Here is a 23,593-nt window from a genome sequence, read left to right as displayed (position 1 = left end):
AAAGATGGGTATGGGTGGTCCATAGGAGTCGCAGGAGGAAGAGATGGTATGTACAGAGATGAGCTCTTAACCCAGGCACTGTCCTCCCTCAGTGAAAGTCCTCTGGGGACTCTGGGTGTGCACCCACAGCCAGGCAGCATCTCACCACTCTCCTTTGTGGGCAAAGCTGGCTGTCCTCACACCTCATCTTGGGGAAGATACACGCTGGATAACCTCAGGAGCCTGATGTCCCTCCTGTTGGACAGGTTATTTCTCCTTTTTAGTGAGGGGCTTTATAAAGGGCAGGTCTGTCAGCTCTACTGGGTGAGGACTGCCCGGGGATTTACACTGCCAGCATGGCAGGGACTGCCTACAGAGACCCTGGCAAGGCCCTGAGAGAGTTTCAGTCTGACCAAGTGCTTTAACCATCCCCATCACGCAGGTGCTGCCGACTCCTCCTCACACCAACGGCGGCAGGTTTGCACCACAACAAAAGCTGCTTCCTGAGCAGCCCTGCAGCAGTCATAAACCAGAAACCAGGCGGTCGCTGCTCTGCGGCGAGGGTCTTGTGATGCTGTTCGGGTTGCAGCCCCTTCCTTCCTCAGGTCAGCTTAGAAAACGAAAGCAGACTCCTCGGTTTCGCTTCCTGTTTCTTGCTGGCCTCACTTCCCAGTTCCCTCACCTCGGCAGGCTGCTGCTCTTTTCTGCACAGTGGGGCAATCCGATATAAAGCATTTTTAACTATACCAGATGATTTGGGGGTAGGGAAGGGAGAAAAAACTGCCCAGCTTTTAAGTGTCGGGCTTTCAGTTAAAAAGAGAACATTAAAAATGAAGAACAATGATGATCCATTTCTTCCCTCCCTCCCAAAAACTGAAATTTGGGGGTTTGTCTAAAGACAGTAGCACTCACCATTCTCTGCCTATCCCTTCTCATACGGGCACAGCAAACTCTCGCTGATGGAGCAGAATCGGAGGGAGCATGGGCAAGCACAAGAGGTGCGAGATCTCCAGCCTGCTGTGAGATCGTGTTCTGATTCTGAGAGCAGGAGCCAACCACCAGGGTATATATTCCTGAAACAGGCAACCTGACCCAGGCACCACAGTTCAGGGGAGAGAAGTGAAACCTGATGAGCATCAGATTCACAGAGGGGGAGAGAGATGTTCGATACGACTACGATTCACCGAATGGCTGCTGCACACAAAGCAGCGAACGGCAAACTCCTGCTTCCCTGATTAACATGCCAGGCTCTGCAGGCAGGGAAACCCTAGTGGTAACACACAGGGGAAGATGTTTTAAACGCTTTGAGCTTATCTCATCTGCCTGATACATTTCAAAGGTGGTGCACTGCACAAATGACAGGGCGTGCTTTCCCAGGGGGTACCAGAAGCAGCAGCACTATAGAAACCCCAGCTTAAAATGTCTCCAACTGTGAGGTTTCTGTAAGAAAGATTAAAAAAAAAAAAAGAAAAATCAAAGCCCCAAACATTGTCTCTGTCCCTAACATTTAGCTAAAATCCAGCTGATTTTATGATGAGAGCTAGTCTCACTCCACTGGGACTAGAACCCTCCTTTAGGAATCACCCACACCCTCAGCATACCTTTTGGGCAATACATGCAAAAATTCTGTCTCTGAGCAGACATGGTGACTTCTTACTGCAACACCCTTGCTTCAAATCTCCATCTTTAAGCACAAGGGCTGTCTTTTCTCATTCCAGCTGCCAGCAGCCTCCCTTGACCGGTAGTCTAAGCTAGCAATCTGTATGTACGGAGGTAACAGCATTCAGGATGTTCAGACCCCACAGTTGGGGTAAGATTTAACAACGTAAATACCCATGAAGAGAAAAAGGACCACAGGTTCTCAGCATATCTAGCTGCCCACCATTATTACAGCTTTCTATTTGGAATTTTTAAGTGGCCAGAAGCCAGGCATCAACTCTGAGTGGTGGGGGGATGCATTCTGCACTCCCCCTGGTGAGGCTGAGCCGCACTGCAGAGCGGCACTGCACCACGGCACCCCACGCCAGCGGGGGACTGCGATGGTTCAGAGCGATATGGAGACAGAAGCTGTCCAGACATCTGGGTTCAGAGAGGAGCCTGCAGCATCTGGCAAGTGAAGCAAGAGCTAGGGACATAGATACTGCCTGCAGCCTACTCGAGGATGCTGCACAGAGCTTGCACTCAGTTGAGATGAGCTACTTAAAGCTCCTTTCAGGTCATGACCTGGTCCCTGCTGTGGCTTCTTTCTGCTGCTCCAGCACAACGAAAGCAGAGCAGCAGCTCCATAGGAAAATAACCCCAGCAGAGGAGCCAGAGAAGCAGCAGAAGTTGCAGGCAAAGCAGAACATGCTACGGCTCTCCTGGGCTCCAAGGCGATGCAGTGAGAGCTCAAGAACAGCGGCTTTAACAGCAGCACAAGGGCTGTTCCAGGGTCTATCGATGACTGCCGCAACACTAAAACTGGCCTTTGATCCGCAGCACAGAGAATGGCACGCTGCCACCTGCACTTCCTCTCCTCCAAAGCACAGATCTGGTCTTGCCACTGAAGAAACAATATGACTGTCGAGCAACAAAAAACCTTTATTTGTATTAACACGCACCACAACTTTCTTTTGCATTTCCATGCAAGCGGGAGGCTTCTGTTACCAACCTGCCTTTTAGCTCAAGAAATGACATTTTCCAGAGCCTAAAAATTCAAGCCAACAGATTCACGTAATAAAAACTGTTTTGGGAAAAAAAAAATCAGTAAGAATTCATATACATCCATACCATCCAGATGTCCAGTTTTGGACAAGATACAGAGCACTAGGCAGAGATCAACACCAGAAGAACAAGTGACATGACAGCTAACCATGCCAGCATTTCCTGGATATAATGCAATACACCCACACCCAAGCAATATTAAATCCAGAAGACATTGTTCCTAGTTTAGACTTCACTGTCCTAACAGAAAGAGCCACAGTAGTGTAGTATAGCCAACATCTTTAGAGATTTTTAAATTGTATTTGCTTTAGAACTGGATTTAAAGAAACATACCTAAAGTCACCTTCCCCTGAGCCACACACTATGCATATAACACAAATGACCAGAAACAAAAGAGGCAGCAGAGGTTTTTAGCTGCATGTCTTTTGTGTGTCGGTCAGTGGTTTGTGCCTGATCATTTCTACCTTCAACCCAAGCCTCCAGACATTTTCCTCTCCCAGCCCCTGCTCAACCACCACCTACGAACAGGCATGGTGAAGATTCAAGTCAGGACCACACACTCCATTTTTATGGAAAGCAGAATTACTATAGAGTTACTTTTGAGAGGGGCGAGTAGGAGGGGAGTCCAGGAGAAAACATGCCATCATACAAGCCAAAGATGTGAATCTCATGTTCATAAAGCAAATGTTACCACTGGACGTGCTGAGTGGAAAGGAGAAAGAAGGCCTCAAGCTCTGGGAAGGACCTCCTCAAGTAAAGGTAACTAAGTTTAAGTTCCTCCCTCAGCAAAGGCAGGATTTTCAGGTTCTAACACACACAAGGAGGGTGTCAGGAAGCAGCGGGAGGTGGTTATTTCTAGTTTCACGAGACATTTTTTGTTCTGGGACAACTTCAGTTGTCTGGTTCTCATCTGTTCTGGAACAGCACAAAAGCGCCACGCATGTACTCGTTTCATGTGCAGGGGTTTCTATTGCATCAGCTTGTTAACCCATTTATTATTATTTGTTCATATTTTACATTAACAAATATTTCAGTATTTAATTGACATAGCAACTAGCTATACCATGGCCTGGGAAAAGGGGATTACAGGGAAGGCTGTGGTCAGGGCCCGGGGAGGTCAGCATCTCAAGGGACCGTGATGGCATTCAAACCACTGCTTAAGTGACTGCGCCACCGAAGACTAGGAGCTGCGTAAACAGACAGAGCCGTACCAGGAAAAAAAAAAAAAGTGTTTCAGCAAGTAGTGTAGATGAATTTTATAGGAGCACTATTTCTGTCCTTTCCTAAGATAGTATGCTGGAAAAAAAATTAAAGCTTGAAAATATTTGGAAATGTGGTTACCCGTTCCCTTGCCCTACCCTGGGACAACGAGGCTTATCCTGTCCCAAATCGCTGGTACGCTCAATGCAAGACTACCCAGTTTCCTCCACTTCTGCTGGGAGCTCATGATCTCTCACATTTGTCTGAACTCCAGAGGTCTTATTTCTCCAGATTTTTGCTTTCTAAAATGACTGGACAACACATTCAATGGAGAAACAATTCAGGAGCCTTTAACTGTTACCAGTTATTTAAATATATTTTCAAGGAACCTGAGCTTCACCAGCTAGAGTGGAAGTTCTCCACTTAGCAAGCTACTCTGGGGTATTTCCTAGACAGCTCCCAGCTAAAGCAAAACACAACAGGGAATCAGACATTATCATAGTACCCATCTCCTCCTGGTCTTGTTACCAACTGCCTTTTCCCCACTTGATGATGATCTACCCCATTAATCTACCTTGATGAATCAAGAACATTTACAGACTAAGGCCTGGATTAAAGAACTCACCACCACAGCAAAATCCAAATGCAAACCTCAGCTCCTGCTCTCCATCAGTACAATCTCCACATGAAGAGCCAATAAACCAGTCCAGCTACTCTCCTGCAAGGTAAAATGAAGATGTTGCTATTTTTACACACTAACAAGAAGGACAGAGCCATTCTACCTCCCTCTGAAGAGTGAAAATGGATGAACGTGACCTTCCTCAGAGGCAGCCTCGTAGAGGACACACACTTACCTGATCCAAGAAGCAATGCTTCACAAATAGGACACTTCTCCATCTGTCCCAAAGAATAAATCCCTGAAAGGAAAAATTTCCTCCTTCAGTTAAGGTCCTTGGTTAGAAGGAAAACTAGTTAATTGTCTTATTCGCTTACCCTGAGGCACCACTTACCCAGGAAGTAAGAAATACTGTATTGCAAACAACCACCAAAAAGGCTTTCATATAAATGATAATTTTATTGTAAATAAAACGATACATTGGCCTGGCTTTGCACTGCAAGCCCCCGGTCGGTATATATAGACTACTGGTTCAAGGTCTTCTGCACAATCCAGGTTAAAGCAACTTCTCCCTGCTCTGCACAGTTTATTTCAGACGGGTATTGACAGACAATAAAGTCCTTTTCCTCATTTCTGAACCGCCCCCTAGGCACATTTACCTTTTCTAACTGGGAGATTCAGAGCGGCTCAGTGAGATTTGCACCTAAACAAGGCTGGGGTTTAAAGATCTGAAGCCCAAACACTATTAAACCACAGAGGACACCTACTTTTTTCTGAAAATCAAAGACAGACTGAACACTCCCAGCTCCAAGGGCAGGTACCAAGGTGACAGCCACAGGACTGTACATATTCAAATATATGAAACCTTTCCATTCAGCAGCTATTAACCTAAACACCAATCACTGCGCTCTCATTCAGCCTCCCTGTACAGCTCGAAGTATCCGGTTTTTGCCTACCAGAGAAAACATGTACAGCAAGGATATATGTATTTACTGAGGTTTCACAAGTTATCCTGGCTCTCTGGCACGTGGAAATAACATGTGTCACCTGAGCAGGTACCAATTTCCCTCTTGGTCTATTTGTTTTTGTACCTAATGGCAATGGGAACTGTTTGGAGCATCTTCAAGTCCTTTGGAATACTACTCCAAAAATATGAAAATAGAAAATCCAAATTGCTGCAACCTACCGCCACTAGAATAGGCAAAGATCAGATTTACTGGAGAACAAGCAAATAACCTGGAATGCACAGAATCGTCACACCAAGACCAAAATGCCAATAGTTTGTTTCCTAACAAGCTCGGGGACAGCCAAATCCCCCATTCCCCCAAGTTCTCTGATGGGAATCTCAGATTTTTTCCTGCTGTTTCAGCTTACAGAAACTCCCATAAGGTATTTTTCTTCAAACAGAATATTCTCAATTTCTGCAGCACCTTCCATCAAGGATCCCAATACTCAATATTCACTATATATCCCTCCCTGGAAGGAACAGCAGAAAACACAACATGACATTTGGAATGGACACAATAGCTTATTGTTAGCCTGGCACTCCCTCCTCCACTCTCCTCTAAATGAGTTTATCCCCATTTTTTTTTCCAATTCTGCCAGGACAAAGAGGCCAGCTGTAATTCAATTTAGAAGTATAATTACATTTATGTCCACTTGAAACTTTTTTGCTGCCAGGGCCATGTTAAGAGACTGTAGTATAAGTATCGGCCCCAAACTTATTCACCGTAGCAGTGGACTTGGGAATCCAGATCTTCCTTTTCCATAATCAAGAGGGCTGTGAGGAAACAAAGAACACATTTTGGCTTGGCTCTACTCATTATAAACCATCAGCAAATTCTCTGCAAAACCAGCTGCTTTTTTTCCTTTTTAAATTCATAAAGGCGTCAAATTTATTTCCCATCCTCCCCCCTACCCCGTAACAGTCGAGTCGATATATATAAAAATCACCAAATATGATCTTTTACGATATAAATAAAAAAAAAAAAGTATGAGGCATCACCGTTTACATGATGTAAAAAGAGCTAAAAAAGAGCGATATAAACTACATTCATAAAAGTGCATCTCCAAACATACAAGTAATGCTTTGGCTTGTTCCTGTGCCGAACGGGTGGCATTGGGTCAGGTACTGGAATATAAGAAGTCCAAGCTGGCACCCCATGTTCTCTGTCACTGTACAATTGCTATTTACTTTCATTAATACAGACTGGAATACAAGTGTATACACAGAGTAGGCACATTTCAGCATAGGTGGTGGGAAGGACCAGAAGCTCTGGCGGGGAGAGGACTGAGCCCATCAGTCCATGATGCTCTTTGCTCTGCTCTGGAACAGCCTTCCATGATGTATATGAGGTAAAAGCCACAACAGATCCTGAGGATTTAGTTGCTTTGAAACATTAAAAGTTACACCGTTTCCTCATGCCCTATTCTCCCCCAAAACACAATGTGTGGCATAGCAAGGAAAGACCATGGAAGAAGGTCTCAATTTGGTGAGGACAAGCCAAGGGTAGAGAGAAACCTCTGCAGACAGGATCACTGCACTCTTGATTGCTGCTGTCCGTCTGCAAGGTAAAGTGTGATGAATAAAAGATTCCAATCTTTGGTATATTTAGGTGCTAGTTGCAAGGCCTGAAGAGTGCTACTGGGCCCCACAGGAGTGCTGACCACCCTACTTCTGTCATCAAGACTACAGGAATGATTTCACATTCCTCTGCAGCATACGCAGCCATTTACACCATAGAAAAGTGGTGTAAAATGCTCCCTAAAACAGAGTAGAAGTGTCATGTCCTTGCTTCCCTTCGGTGCAACCAACAGTGAAGTACAGGCCAAAAACCAGGCCATGTGTCTTAACAATTTGGAGTCAAGTTTCAGGTTTGGAAAAGATCAATAGAAGTGCTCTCACTAGAATTAAATAAATTATGGAACAAGGGCTTTCATAAGAGATAACCCCCCTAAGTGCCTGCAACCTAAACAGTGCATCCTTGTAGTAGTGCAGGAGAGCCTGAAAGTGAAACCAACACTAGCTTGCTTTCACGATTACACATCGCTCTGAGCTTGGCACAGAAAAAACACTTCAGGTTGTTAAACCCTTTCAGGGCTTTTGGGTGTTTGGGGTTTTTTAGGGCTCTTTTTTCTTCTTTTAATTCAACACATTATTTATCATGCGTTCAAGGAGCTTGGTTCCATTAAAACTTGCCTTATCCTATTAGCATTCACTTAAAAACTGTTAATTTTACTACATTATGAAAGCAATTTTCAAGTTTTTATGGGGGAGAAGAGTGGAGGTATGTGGAGCCTTAATATGGTTTCCAACACAAGAGCAGAACACCCTTAGCATTGCTCTAAAAAGCAGTATTTTAACTAATAATACGTTTGCAGTTTCATTTCACACAGATAACTTTTACTCCATGAATCCCCAGCACTTAAAAACCGCTGCTCTTTTACGAGTGAAGTAAGGACTATTAGTGCCCAAATCAACATACAGTATTTGAGGCCGGTAAGCCATCAGGAACTCAGTTCTCAGAGATGTGGTACCTTTCAAATGCAAAATCCCTTGGATACATTTTGCTGGTACCTACATGGGGATCTCCAGTTAATTTTAGAAATGTGCTAGCATTACAAATGTTCTCTCTGGTTCACTGTTTGACTTAACTAGTACAAAAGCTTACTTAAATAGGGCCGTAACATTTTATGGAAATCATAAATGAACACTTGCACACCTGTAAAACAAAACACACACGCTGAAGGGTTGAGCTTGATTCTAACTCACTGTGCACAAGTAAAACTAGTGTCCAGCAAATTCTCCCCGTGAAAAACTCAATTTTCCATTAGGCCAGGTCCTCAGAGAAAACATAAGCTTTTCCTGAAGTAAACTCCTGGGCACCAGATGAACTATCTTTGGTTTAAGGGATAGTAAGAGGTTACCAGCCAAAAAGACAGGTGCAACAGAAAGCTGTTCCGCAGAACTCCCTTCCAGATGGGTTTTGTTTAGACCCAGCAGTCCCAGGGAGATGAAGCATGAGCACAGATTTGTTGGCTATGAGGACATAAACTAACCAACACTGTCTTAGTGCTAGGACAGATCAAGCCTTGGAAATCAAGCTCTGGATTTTCTAACATCAGTGGGAGAGCCCTAATCTTAGGCCCTGGAGTGATTGCATTCTGCTGAAACTTTTCTGATTATCCTGACATTTAGCTAGAAAGACTTCCCTCACCCCCACCCCAAAATCCATGGTTTCATTATAAAATAACACTATTCACATACTTTTGAATCAATATTTTCTGAACACCTTCAGATGCTGAATACTTAAGAAGAAAAATATATAATTATATAGCGAGCGCATGCTCAATGACACATGGCTTTTTGCTGGATTCTTGTAATATAGATGCCTCTAAAGCCCTAGCAGTCTGGAAAAGTGACCCACACATAGAGAGCTGGTCTGGATGACTGTTGCACATTTCTGTTCTGAAGAGTGTAGCTCTTCCAGTTCCCACTTTGGTTCAGATTTCTTCTATGTTCAACTAGTGAGACACTTCTTACATTCCCATTCTTGGGCCTGCAGAAAGCATGCAGCCAGCTGCAATTTCACATCAAGGTAACTAGGGCAAAAATGCAGCTCTGTTTGGACAGCTGTCGGTAGAATAAACTTTAGTCCAGCAAACAAAGGTATCAGGCACAAGAGCAGACCCTAGGTTCCTTGGCAATTTCCCCAAAGGACTAGGACAGCTGAGTTGGCATTTTGAAGATGCAGCACCACAATGGGCAGTTGCAACTAGACCAGACGGGGCACTGAAAGCCCAGCAGGAGCTGCTAGCAAGGGAGGTAATTCAGTACGGGAGCTGTGCAAACTGATGTCTGAGCAGCTCTTCAGCAGAGGGTCTGTGTCTGGCTTCCACAAAGATCTGCTTTAGAAAGTCCCGGCAATGTTCTGATATGTGGGAGGGGAGCTGGGGGTTGGTTGGTTGGGTGGCGATTTTGAAAATGGCTGCCATGGCTTCGTACTCTGCCCAGGGTGGTTTCTCTGTCAGCATTTCCACAACAGTACAACCGAGGCTCCTGGAAAAGCAGACAGGAAAAAAAAAAAAAGTGAGAATTGACTCACACAATAATGCACAGTGTTCAGAGAGAACTTCCAAGCAGCCAACATCAAGGTACAGCTCTGCTCTGAAAACAGCTATAAAATGGCTTTGTGCTCAGCAAACCCCATGCGTGCACAGATCCTGAGCCAGACCTGCCAGCGTCGCTGCTTTTACTACTGTCGGGCTAGCAGTGAAATGCTGAGACAGGGAGGCTGGTTGCCACCGTGGTTCTCACCGCACCGAGAACTGTGAAGTGCCATCTGTCCAGCTCTCCTTTGCTCAAACTCTGCTCTCAGTAAACATTTGCATTAACAACAGGGGACAAGAGGTGCACACGAGATGTCCCTGAAGGCGCTGTTCAACCTCAGTGGTATTTCGGGTGCTGCTGCTACTGTTAATATCTCAAAGGCACTTGCTGAGTTGCAAGGTAGAAAACATACTTTTTAATCAAGGTCCAGTGAGTCAGAGCTGGTTGACCCCACAAAGCCATTTCAGCAAAATCCCTTTTCAGTGCACAGCCTCAGAATGCCCACGTGGGGAAAAAAAGCCCTAAGAGCTGCACTTCACAAGAAACCAACCATCGTAGGCAGTCAAAAAATAATTAAGTTCTTAACAGCTCCAAACTGAGAAGGCAGTAAATTAAAACGCCAGTAGGGCAGATGCATCATTACGTTAAGGCAAAACTCCCAGTAAAGTTAATGGGGCTCTGCAGGCTACTTCAAGGCAAGAACGTGATTATGGGGACGGACATGGCTGAGCCACCTTTCTGAAGCAAGCGTGACACCAATGCTGTCACAGGGAAGATGGGCTTCTGTGGTACTGCAGTGATTGGTTTTTGTTCAAAAAGGATTAATTGCTTCCTCCAGGCCATAGATTAAGCAAAAGCAGTTAGTGAACTTCTAATATCCAGTCCTGTGTTTTGATCACATCGTTCCATTAAAAAGGCAAAACTGCCTCGTCTACCTTTAAACTAAACCCTCTTTTGAAGTGAAGAGCAAAGAAAAGACATTTTCAGAGGCAGACTTGCATCAATTGCCAAGACAAGGAAGGAAAGGAATTAAATCCAGTGAATATGCAAGAAATGACTTCTTGACAAGGTTTAAAATCCAACGTGAAAATTTTACACTGGTTTCCAGCCATTTAAGACTTACTAGAAGAGAGTACAGAAAATGCAAACCATGTGTGCTGAAGTGCTGGGGGTTTGCTCAAGAGCAAGCAGGGATATATTATTGTTTAGACTGATTTATACCGTTTAAGCAGATCCGGTTTCTTTAAGATATTCAGCAAACAGCAGGAATGTTTTTCATGTCAAGTCACTCCAGCAATAACAAATAGCTCACATATTCTGCTATTTAGGAAAAAGAAAATTGGAGAGGGGCCCGCAGCAGTGGCGGAAAGCCAGGTGGCTAGATTTGTTACGTCTTTGAGCCTCTCGGCCATACGCATCCACCCTGGGACTAACGCTGCACTGGAAAATTCTGACCCCCCTAAATAATGATTGGGATTGTAGGAACTGGAGCCCAGCCAACAGCAGCGTCTCTTTGATGGAAATGGACCGATGTCAGCACCAAGAGGAAATCCACAACTGCATCAACCCAGGGGGAAGGGCACGTGCTCCATCCTCTCCCCAAGCATCCCAACTGGGAGAGTCTGCAGAACTTAACTCTTTGCATATGAGACACATTTTAGCTATGTTTCTACTCACTGCTTGTACAGGAAATAGCATAGGCTTTGCTTTACTGTGGAGAGACAAACATACCTTTTGTCGCTGTCATTTAGTTTAGTTTTATAATCTCACCTTTTTAAGGCCTCCAAAACAAACATTTTGACACAGGACCATTTTGCTCTTTCCTTTCGATAGAGGCTGTTTCTTGGCTATGCCAATAATAGCATGGCTACAGTTTCCATTCATGCATACTTCAGATCACCTCTGATTTGACCTGTATCTTTTGTGTTATTCCAGGTTTGGGCATCTTTCCTTTAAAGCTCAAATTCTATTCCTTTCATTTCCAGTGTGTTATAAGCATACCTCTCATTTTATAACTAAACAACCTTCAGCCTCTCTTATGAGGGACAGAAGAAGGATGGAAACCTCACACCACTCAGAAAACAGAAAATCAGCTATCAGTTCGAGGGAGGAATGAGTGGAAATTGTTCCCGAAAAACTAAACAAGCGGTTGTGTGTTGACATTGTAAAGCACAGCCTGCAGCAGGTCATGTCTTGAGTTCAAATCAACTACTTCAGTTTGCCTTAAACTTTTGATCCAGACCAAAAATCTGAATTTTGATATACGGACAACCATCTATGTGTCTTATCTCGCTCCAGCAAAGCTGTAAATTGATCTATGGACAGAAAGTTAAAGCCTCACCATACGTCCGCTTTTCTTCCGTAGCCTTCTCCGCTGATCACCTCCGGGCTCATCCAATATGGCGTGCCAGTGACAGAGCGGATGCCTGTTCCAGACATACAGATTGTCTGCAGCCGTTTGCTGGCCCCAAAGTCCCCAAGCTTCACATTCCCAGCAGAGTCACGGAGAATATTGGCTCCTGGACAAAAAACAAAGAATGGAGACAGCTGTTTTCATGCAATCCAGCTGTTGGATCCGCAGCCTACAGAGCTGATATCCAACCCAGAAATACCCATGCTCATGGTATGGCTTTTTCCCCATTAAGCCTCAGGTGACCTGCTCAACATCATTTCTATAATTCAGGCTGTAGACAAGCCAATTGCTAATGGCTGCAAATGGGAAAAACTTCAGGGGAAAAACACAAGGAAGTGAAGGGGGAAGGGAAATGAGAGCTGAGTCAGCACTGTCATTGTTACACCGCCTGTAAACAGCTCAGCCTATGCAGGGCCCCCAGGCCAATGGCTTAGATAGTACATAGCTGTGTAGAAAAGGATTTTATTGGGATGCTGCTTTGGTGAGTATAACCATTGCCTTCTGGTCAGCTGGGTAACAGATGTAGCTAATTAAACCACTTTGAACTCCTACAATAAACAAGTCAATCTCCACTTTACTTGGTCAGAGGTCCCTGCACATGAAGCACCAGGGAAAAAAGCAAACTTAAGAGCTTAGCTTGTTGTACGTGGACACAAACAAAGGCTTAGACACCAAAACCAATTCTTCCTTCAAAGCTGCAACAAGATCAAGAACCCTGTTTTGCCATTATCTGGTACATGCCTCTGTGAAATCCCTCCACGCTCAGATAAAATGCACTTGTGCTGGGAGAGAGGTTTATCACTTCACTTCCCCACTGGAAGAGCTGAATTCAGAATAACAAGTCTGTCCATCCAGCACCCTGGAGGCAAGTTAACAGTTTGGCTTAGATAGGTGCAAACTAATGAATAACCCACCAGGTAGGAAATGATTTGGTAAAGAGCACCACATGAGCAGTATACAAGGTGTTATTCAAGAATCAGCAGCTCATTTCCCTTTGCCAGCCTAGAGGGGATGCAATGAAGATTTATAGGCAGGAACAAGAAGGTATTTTTCCTGCAGCGAGCAAGCCTCCTGGTCCCTCTAGAGCACAGAAAAATTTGTGTGGTGTCTGCCACATCTGTTGACATTAACTCTTAGGGAGACTGGCTGGCTCCATGGGGTTATATTGGGAAACACTAATCACAGAGGCTCTACATGGAAGCCTGGAGGTTTCTTATGCAGAGGAGGCAGGACAGTCACAAGAGCCTGAGGTAAGCAGGATTGTCAAGAGCAGGCGTGGAGCTCTTATGGGAATCAGTATGCCTACCACCTGAGAAATGGTACTTTGGCCAAGCAGAGAGGAAATCAGAGGGAATCCACAGGGAAATGCCCATGCCTTAGGGGCGTGGTGAAAGCCAGGTGGCAACTCAGCCTCATTTTGCTGGGGTGTGAGAGAAAGATGAGGAGAAGTGTTCCTAAGAATGACAGACTTTCAGTCTTCCTTACTATAACCAACTGCCAGGCTCTGAGGTCCTGTAGAGAGAACAGCCCAACTTCCCTTACCCAGCCCAGAACACGACCTTCCCTAAGCCCTGCACATGGATATAAGACCAAAAAGTCTTATGAACTGAGCAAAGCGATGTTCAGAAGCCCCGGCCAGGATACTGAAATCTTAACACTTGTTTCTTTTTTCAGAGTTCCTTTAGCACATGGTATATACAAAAATCACCAGCTGATCTCACCCTTTATGTCCCTATGCACAATCATGTTGCTGTGAAGGTACGAGACTCCCTCGAGAATCTGGCGAGTGTATTTCCGGGTTACATTTTCCGTGAGAGCACCATACGCCTTCAGCTGGTCTTTCACTGACCCCTGCACCAAGAGCAAACAGAAGGGATTGGCAAAGAAATGATAAACCACAAATCTTGCAGCCTCCATTCAATTCCCACGAGCTGTGACTCTGTTATACACCCAACCAGCACAGTAATGAATTCTGGCCTCTTCTACAGCCTTTTTGTGAGGCTCTTGGAGCATCTTGCCCTAAGAAGCCCCTTTTAAGAAAAGCAAGTGCATGCTTTATGGCAAAAATAGCTTAAGGAGGTTCTGTCTGCTTCCTCCATCCCTGAGCTGTGCTGGTACCACTGTTTGAGAAGACAAGCAATAAAATAATTCAGCAGACTGATCTGGGTCAAAAGTCTCCCTTTTCGCAGGGTCAGTTTTAGCCTAATTTGCTGTACTATATGACTCTGCTAACTCAGCCTGATTTACAGGTTGGCCCAAGTCCTTTGGTAGAACAAATTCAGACTGAAGAAAAGAACTGGCCTTAGTGACTAACGAAGATAATTTCAAGGACAAGACAGTTAAGAAAAAAAAGCCCTGAAGAGGTGATTTTGGGCATAAATAAAAAGAAAGTTGGTGGCATTATATATGATCCTATGATTATAACCCAGTATGAGAAAGGGACATACATAAGAGGGTATAAGGTAGATTACATAGGGTAATCACAGCAACTAATAAATCAACTAACAAAACGACCCCGCTCACTTTATGGTCAGTGACCATGCTGCTTGTGTGGGCTCTTACCCCTGGCATGTACTCCATGAAGATGGTTAAGGTCTTCTCTGCTCGATCCCGTAAGCAGCCATAATACTGAACAATACGTTCATGCTGAAGATTCTTCAGCAGCTGAATTTCACACTCCAGGGCACTCACCTCCTATGATATTGAAGGAGAAAATAAGGTTCCAGCCTCAAGAAATATTCCATCCTAATAGATCTGCCCATGTCACTGGTAGGATGAGACCACTACGACACTGAGGGAGTCTACTCCATGGCACTGGTTCACCTACTTCTTGGAAAAGGCAAACATGACCAGCACTTCACATTAATCCTTACTGTATAATACGCAGGTTTGTATCGGTGCAGAAGCTTTCATAGTCAGAACCACAGACAGTATCATATATGGACTCAGTACTGCAAAAACTTTATTTCTTGTCTTGATTCTGTCAGCTGAATGGCTTTAGCCAAGTTGGTTGAAAGCACTCCTCACTCACAACACATATAACCTTAGTTCTCACCACTAAGCTGAGGGCAGTGAGTGTTAATTTCAATTATGAAAAAGTTCTGAATACAGTTATTGAATTTCTAGGGATCCTTCTGTAGGAACCTCAACCCATTAGAGAGCAAGACTACAGGTGCTAAAAGTTCCTTAACTTCTTTTGTCACTCAGTCCTGTTCTGAGTCACGCTGATGATTTTACTTGAATCAACCTTAGAAACAGCTTCCTGGCTTATTTACTTCAAAGAATCTGCAGCTATGCACATGAAACTGATTCTCTGCTTTATTCTTGCCACAGACAACAGGGTATCATAGCGCAAAGGCAAAAAGGCTATCCAACAATTTCAGACTGAATCAGAGATGTTTGTTGCCCAGGAAGAGTATCAGGTTCTTGCTGAATCCAGGGAATGAACAGGATGAACATCAAAGGTACCGAAGCACAAGGATTTATGGAAAAAGGAATGATGGTTTCCCCCAGATTAGTCCCACTTAACTCTCTTCACTCCCTCCACTGGAAGGTGCCAGGTTCACTTCTCTCACTTTGGGAGAGGATGCAGCTCTTCAAGAGCAAGGACCTGGCTGCCACAGAAATGCATGGAACCAGAAGAAGTTGCTTAATCAGGTCAACTGATAGTTTAAGGTTTGGAGTTTCAGTGCCTTCAAAATACATTCCAGCCTGTTCTTCCTTGGCTCAGACTTACTGTCTGATTTACAACAGAGACATGGTATAACTTAGAACTTCCCAAGTTAGGACTTCTCTTGGCACCAACATCCCATATAAAATCAGAATAATTAAATCTTCACGGATCAGTTATTCCAGCTCAAAGTGAATTTGTTCAATATTGGGAAACTGGTACATTGTTAAAACACTAGCAAAGAACCTAACAGCCATTCCAGCTGTGTCCACTGTGCAGGGAATCGTGTGCTAACCTATAATTTCAAGGTGCCCCTTCCCATCTCCACTATTTCTAATGTGTTGTCACATCACTGTTCTTTATTGATTTACACACCACAGTTCAATTTGTTTTAAGGATAGGGAGAATTCAGAAGCAGAAACCAGTAATTAATACACTTGATATAGGACCTACCATGTAAGGCCAGAAAGTGGGTTTTCCAAGCGCATGCAACTTTTTTTGTTTAAAAAAGAAAAAAAGTTCTACTCTTTCTGGGTTTAGTTTCATTCACATCCATGTCTAACCAGGAACACAGGGCAGTCTAGTATTCCTCAAGTAACCTGGCAACAAACCAAAAAGCTGAGAAGGGAGAGCCAAAAATGAAGCCAGAAAATGGATTTTAGTTTCAGACTGAAGTTAATAATACAGAAAAGTAATTTTTAAATGACTCTTACTCCTCTCCATATGACTTGAAACCCTAGCACAAATTAAAGAAGATACGAGCTTTCAAGGACAGATACAGGCACTTTACAGGATCTCAAAGTCTGCATAATGCATTTTAGAAGCTGTGATGAGAATTACCTTGCTTGTTTCAGGACTCTCTGGGTCAAACTGGACTTGCTTAGCTGCAAGCTCTCTGCCCGTGTCCACATCATAGCACAAATACACACGACCAAAGGCACCCTGGCCCAGCAGTTTTCCTCGTCGCCAGTTTATTGGAGCACTCGGAGCTAAAAATGAACAGGAACAATTTCTCTTTTCATTACACTGTTTAAAGACAATGGTGATCTTTTCAAAGATCAGTCCCCACCATACTGAGATTGAAACAGATATTTTGCAGTTGAAGAAACAGATACGAGGCACTCTCCCAGTATAAGGGAGTTAGTGGCAGAACTCTGAACAGAATCCAACCATTCAGACTCTCAGGACCTGCTGACTAGTGTCCCATTAAAGTGAAACATTTTGCAAAGATATATTATAGGCAAGTTATTCAATGAGGTTAATGAAATTTCATTCCACCAGCAGAGTGGATTCTACAACATCACTATCTTAAGAGGTGGTGCAGCAATTAAACAGCATCTTCCAAGCCTTGATCTGCAGTTACTACATGCATCAGATGAGGAACAGCTGGATCAGCCAGGCTAAATCAATCCTACCCAGCTGGGAATGACTGTTAAGCTTCTGGGACAACCTGAAGGACATTACTTCTGAGTTTTTTGCCAACCATTGGTTAGTTTGGGGTTCCTTCTCCTGCAGGAAGGATTACACTACAAGGCTATCTTTACAGCAGAAGAATCAGAAGTCATAATTCCCTACTAGAAACTGATAAGGTAGGGGCCATAATGTAAGCACGGTGCAGGTATCTCCTTTACCTGCTGAACAACCAGACTCTAATAAAAATATACATGAGAACCAGCTAAAGCAGCCACCTCCAATACCCCAGCAGGAGGTTATGTCAGCAGGGAATTATGAGTTCTCATTGTTCTACTGCGCTGGCAAGCGCATTGCACAAGCAGCAGTCTCCTGACCCAGAGATTAACACCTGAGCCCAGTTTTCCAGACTGCACTTAATACCAAAACATATTACTCAAAGACCAGTGCTTTAGCTCTAACTTTGAACACGATACTACCAGACTCATGCAGTGCAATGCATCCAATTATGTTGTATTTAACAAGAAACTCTAAAAACAAAGACAGGAACCAACCATCTGGACAGTGTGAAAATACAGAAGAGCTGAGAGATCAGCTTTGCCATGTCTAATTTAATGAGATTTACTGCCAGTTGGTGTTTTAGTGTGTTGCTTACTCTGCTGCATTAATGTCTTCATTTTGATCCTTAAATTACTGTATGGGATATCTAAAGTTCATCAGTAATGATTTATGTTCCATTTCTTTTTTTATAATATAAAGTTCCCTAAAAACCAATGCAGGAATGCTATTAATACAGAAGTAAATCTTTCTACTAAGAAGCAAGGAAAATAAATACAACCCTTAACTAGTAAAATAACTGTAATCCACAAGCCTGACTACAAATGTTAACGCATCAAGAAAATAAACAAGCTTCTCTGACTGTTTTAAGAACCCTGTAGATCATCTAGATCCAATCAACTTACAGGTTTTTTTTCTACTTAGCTGAATTTCCAATGCTTTCTAAAGGAGAGGCCAGCTCCCAGGGCAAGACTACATATTCTTAGAAGAAAAAGAGGACCTGTCTTTAGATGAGACAGACTGGTCTCAAAACACAGCCATGTAATTATGTGGTTTTGAATGGTAATATATTGGGTCTGGAGCGCATCTCTAAAAGCCTTTCCTGCCCATAACCCCAGGCCTTTCCCCAGTTATCACCAGGGTGACTGCTTACATTTGGTGGGAATGTTCCTCTCCTGCACACCAAGGGCATTTTCGCTGTCGGCACTCCGCAGGCGCCCCCGGGGGTCCAGGTACTGCAATGCCAGGCCCAGATTTTCTCCGTTGGTGCTTAAGGAACGACTTGAAGGGACCAAAGTGAAGAGATTCCCTTGGTGACGCCGTATCCGAGGAAACGTCCTCCGGCCTGCAGAAAGAAGTAAAATTTTTAAATAACATGTTGACAAATGGAAGGTAATGGCTGGAGGTTGAGCAACAAAGAGAAGAGAGAGAAAAAAATGTGTTCGGGTCTGTTCCCATGGAGTAGAATCTACTGTCAAGCAGACAAGATGCAAAAATGTAACAGTTCAGGGCTGATGCTGCTTGAGTTCAGCACAGCTTTGGATCATTCTCAAAGTAGAAGGGAGAGAACACTTTGTAATGCCCTCAGTGCAGTAGTGCAAGGTCTAAGCTTGCCTTCCAAAGCAAAAATCTGATTTACAGGTTACCACACAAGCTCCAAGACTTGTTAACAACTACACAGACAGAATGATTTTCTAGATAACGTGCCTGGACTTGCGAATAAAATCCATAAAACAAAGATTATGACAACTTGCACCTCTTAGGAAACTTTGAGAAATTAATTTGCATAAAGCCATCTGATGAGCAGAGATGTGATTCTTTATGTCACTGGTATATTTAAAAGTCCCAGAAGCAAGTTTGCATTGCGAATTAGCAAAGCATAACAAATCCCTGAGGTAGGAACCCACTATATGTGGCCAAGGCTAATAACTACGTCCACTGCTCAACCCCAGCACTGATCAGCCTGGATATCCCCAGACAGGGCAAAATAAACAAAGAATTACAAACAGCCATCATGGGTTGCTATGAAAATGTGGCATTGTGCATGGCAGCATTAACTCCAGCACTAACTGCAAGGACCAGGGCACTTCCAGACTCTTCAACTAGGAGTTACACTCACTCTGGAGGTTGCCATTGCCTCACCTTCTTTTTCAAGCCTGGAATCAAAGGTCTGACCAACTCACCATCGTTGTAGTCTTTGTGCTGCATGGAGACATTGTAGCGCCGAGGGTAGGTCCCACCTTTCCCCGCTTTGTCGTAGATCTGATTCTCACGGTCTGGAATGAGACGCAAAGAGAGACGTGAGGCTTCTTCAAAAAGTATACGTTCTAATGACAGAATTTTCCTGTAATAGCAGGTTTTTTAGGAAGAGGTAATAACTAATTTCATAGCTTTTCAATCAACACATCCCCAGTTTTTATATTTATACAATCCCAGCAAGCATGGAGGGTAGTCAGCAAACAGCAGAAAATGACTGGATCAAATAATCTTTATACTGGACACCGACATACCTGAGAACTCCTGTCTATTATCAGGAAAGCTTTGTGCCCTTGACATCCGTGACTTCCGAAAAGAAGGACTATTAAAGAAAGAAGGCAAGAATAAGTTCGGCTATCTACTAGAGTGAAACCTAGAAGGACTTTAAATAGAAGCTAATATATCTGCACATTGGTAACAGTGATTCTCAAATCCATGTCCCTGCAATAATTTCATGCTATGTCTGCAAAGCTACAGTCAGGCTAAGCCCCAGTAACCAGACTATCTCCCAATGGACAGTCATCTTTTCTGTTCAGTTTGTGCCATTTATTCAGTGGTTCTCCAGTCTGTGGGATAAGACCCAGTGCTTCCTTCAGACACATGAAGTGGAAGGTTAAACCCAAGGCTAAGAGCAAAACAGGGTTCTGCTTGCACCACACCGCTCACAGGGCAGTAGAGAACAGGGGCTACTACTGCCCCAGTGATTTAGCATGAGGGGTAAGAGTTCCTCTCATGAAAACTTCTGTGCACCTTCCTCTCTACCAGCAGCAGATAAGCCTAAACACAAACACTGCTTACAGCCCTCATGTTTCTCCTCTGCCTTGTCTGGCAGGTCTTTAACATCTCTTAAAAGATTACAGTAACTCCATCTGTGCCAAAGCCATGTTATTAGCACTTTTTTTTGTTAACCAGTGTAAATGGAGTAAGCCTGACAAAGCTTTCAGACTCCCAAACAAGATTCCTTTCCTACTACCCAAAAAACAGCTTCCCCAGATGATGTTCACTCCTACAAGGAATAACCAAAATGGCTTGCTTTTTTTCCCCCCCTTGCTCCACTTAGGGCAGGGAGAGGGGAGAGAAGGACAGGTAACAAATCAGCAGGAATCAGCTTGGAGGAATCTTAAGAATATGGTGAAGCCAAATATTACAGGTGCTGGGAAGCCACAGTTGCTGTTCAAGATAAGAGGACCTACGGCTGCTGCCCACCAACACCTCCAGCAACACCAACAGCAAAGGGAAGAAAAAGATCTAGAGCCTCTAGACTACATCAAAGGGAGAGCCCCCCTATTTACCTTTGGAATGACTATTATATCTTGCAGGACACAGGAATCTAGTGTAATGATATATTTCTGTAACCTTAGAATAGTTTCTTGGGTTTTTTTAAATGAACAAGCAGAGCCTTGTCTAAAAGAGATTTAAATACCCTGCAGCCAGATGTTCTCAGAGCCTAGGCTCCACACAGACTGCATGCTTTAGAACTTTGTATTTATAACATACAGCTACTGAAGCACCAGTTTGTTGGTGTATGCTTTTGCCAAAAAATAAAACTGCCTTAAGACATAGTTAATTCTCTCTAAGAAATATATTGGGATATAGGTAGGATATGACTTCCTATTACTCTCCAAGAAAATTTATGAGATGGAAAACAGACTTTAGCATATGTACAACTAGCATTTCAATTTGAGCACATAAGTTCCTACCAGCCTGTACATTTGTACCTGTCTGCTGACCTGTCCAAGGACTGACAGCTTCCTGACACCGAGTTTTCAGCACTGCTTAAAGGGTCCAGCATCTGCAACACAGAGAAAAACCACATGGCAACATCCGTTCAGTCTAATGCCTAAAAGAAGCTGTGCAAGAGGATCAGAGTCCACTGCTGCTTGCCTGGAGGACGTCCAGACGAAGAGGGGAGTCTAAAGCTATTTAGAATACACATTTTTCCTTTATCTCCCACAGAAATTGTTAAGGACATACCAATTTTGAGACACTGCTTTAGGTGTTGGAGGACTCTGCTGTGAAAAATGAAAGCTTAAGTCAGCCTTGTGCTGCGTTTTGATCCCAACTGACTTCAGGAACAGAGTCTCTGCTGGTGCTACTGCATTGCTGCCTCCACCTGCAAGTTGCCCTTTGGCCTTACTTCCTACTTTTTTGAATGGAGAGCACAGTTTCAAATGCAAGAGGGTCACACAAACCCAGTAATAGGAAACCTGAGCATACATGTGTAATGTGCACCAAAACCGCTCATTCAGAGGTGGGGAGACAATGCCCAATACACATGGCAACTGCTTCTGGCAGTCCTACAAAGGCTTTGAACTTGCACATCTACAAAATAGTCTGAAGTGTAGTTTAAATTAACAAAGCAGTACTAGTAGGTGCTAATGCAACTACAGCCAGTGAATATTCTGGAGTGAAAAAGAGGGCCCAGAGAGCAGCAGTGAGTTCCTTCACAGCTGGACTTACTTTTTTTTCACCCTAATGCTCATACTTACACACTGTTCATTGGTTTCTGGGATGAATTCGCCTTCACTATTTATGCTGGTGTAGGAACCCTGCCGAGCAATGCGCTGTTGCCTCTCTGGAACGTACCCAGGAGGTGGTGAACTTCGGCCTGTGTTCTGGGAACCTGGGCCAGAAAGAAGGACATTTTTGATATTTATGCTTAATGAAATGAGACTGCACATCCATGTACACAAAATCCAAATATTCACCTCTAATGCTAGACCTCTATGATCACAGCAGTTCTGGAGTGAACCTTGCAGTCTGGACAGAAACAGAATCAGGAGGTGCCACGCCAAAAAGCAAATCATTCAATGAGCACCTGTACTGTCATTTTAGACAGTACAAGATTATTGGTGAAGCTCCTAACAGAGCAGTCACCTATTTCTAACCTCTTCTGCTCAACCTTCTGAGCATCATTTCAGTATCTCAAGGAAGGCAGAGGACTCCAGGAATCCCTGGCTTTTGGGTGACCTTCACTTCACTGCTAATCTCCACTGAACAGAACACTTGCTAGGGCAACCAACCTTCTGTCTTGATTATAAGTTTGCCAACCAGTATCATTTACCTTGAGTGACAGCACTGTTCCTGCTAATCGTCATCAGCTGAGCTAATTATACTGACACTGAGCAATTTCAGTGTCACTTGGGAGCACTGTTACCTTTGTAAATAACCCCAAAATTTCTGTTTACTGTGTGAAAAATGAAACTGTATGACTGGTTTGGGCAAAAACACATGGAAATCAATTCTGCACTCTCTGTTAATTATGTAAGATAGCTAGATGGACAGAGAGTATGTCTAGGGGCCAAAGGATGAGAAAACCATTTTACTCATCCGTTAATGGTACGACCTACAGAGTTTCTGTTGTGCTACCTACTGAGAGAAACTTCACCCCTAGAATTTATTTGTTTCCTTGCAGATCTCAAAGATGATACTGTAGAAACAGGAAGATACAAAATCCTTTTTTTGCAGTGACCTATCCACCTGCAACTCCCACCAAGTCACACTGTGAGCTCCAAGAAATGCTGTGGTCCAGCCAATCTACTCAAGGTCACCCATGAAGTCAGAGGCAGCATTTTAAGATCAGCTCTCAAGCTGTGCTCTTTACAATGCTGTCTTTAATTAACTGTGTGTACTCAGCTGCTATGAAAGATGGGTAAAGATCAGCAAATACTCTCCCAAGGAAAATATTTTTTACAGAAGTTATTGTAATAAAGAGTGAAGGCAAACATGGGCAGAAGCTAACTGAAAACCGGTGCACACACCTTTCAGAGGACTGCGGAAGGAAAAAAAACCCCAATGCTGGCATGGCTTAGAGTGCATGGGGGGGGTGAACTACATGCAAAAAAAAAAAAAGAGAATCTATTGCTTAGAGCTACCACCTGATTTTCCAAGTAGCTCTGCAGGGCTCACGTGACATTATAAGCCAACTGGTGTGGAGATAAACAAGAGAGCGTGCTTTGGGGCTTCAGTGAGTCACGGGAGCACACTTTCACTCTTTCCGATACAATGCCACGGCTGGCCAAAGGGAGCCCAAGTCCTGCTGGCATCGGCCCAGCCACTATTGTGGAAAGGCCACCATCACTGGGCAGGAAAAGGAAGTCGGCACTAAATCAATGTATATCAAAGGAAGTGAGTGGAAAAAACACAAGTGCTGCCAGAATGCTTAGCAATTTTTTTTTT

General features: G+C 43.8%; 1 protein-coding gene across 4 annotated transcripts in view; it reads right to left on the bottom strand.

Annotated features, from left to right (window-relative positions):
- Positions 1–2,539: 2,539 nt before the first annotated feature.
- MAP3K3 (mitogen-activated protein kinase kinase kinase 3) overlaps positions 2,540–23,593 on the bottom strand; it is a 43,530-nt gene continuing 22,476 nt past the window's right edge. For 2 of the 4 annotated variants that reach the window (XM_074891897.1, XM_074891895.1), the window contains exons 8-17: positions 21,904–22,037; positions 21,133–21,206; positions 19,669–19,736; positions 19,342–19,434; positions 18,312–18,503; positions 16,532–16,680; positions 14,584–14,715; positions 13,743–13,872; positions 11,950–12,127; positions 4,938–9,557 (exon numbers count right to left, since the gene is read on the bottom strand). In XM_074891897.1, coding sequence (XP_074747998.1) covers positions 9,329–9,557; positions 11,950–12,127; positions 13,743–13,872; positions 14,584–14,715; positions 16,532–16,680; positions 18,312–18,503; positions 19,342–19,434; positions 19,669–19,736; positions 21,133–21,206; positions 21,904–22,037 — 1,379 coding nt within the window. In that variant the 3' untranslated portion in view covers positions 4,938–9,328. Of the gene's footprint in view, positions 4,601–4,736; positions 4,800–4,937; positions 9,558–11,949; positions 12,128–13,742; positions 13,873–14,583; positions 14,716–16,531; positions 16,681–18,311; positions 18,504–19,341; positions 19,435–19,668; positions 19,737–21,132; positions 21,207–21,903; positions 22,038–23,593 lie in introns of those variants that run through there. The other 2 variants (XM_074891898.1, XM_074891896.1) reach the window with 2 other exon arrangements.

Source organism: Strix uralensis, chromosome 22 (assembly GCF_047716275.1).
Source record: "Strix uralensis isolate ZFMK-TIS-50842 chromosome 22, bStrUra1, whole genome shotgun sequence".
NCBI lineage: Eukaryota > Metazoa > Chordata > Aves > Strigiformes > Strigidae > Strix > Strix uralensis.
The sequence above is the reverse complement of the archived record's forward strand: the minus strand, read 5'-3'. Positions and strand labels throughout refer to the sequence as shown.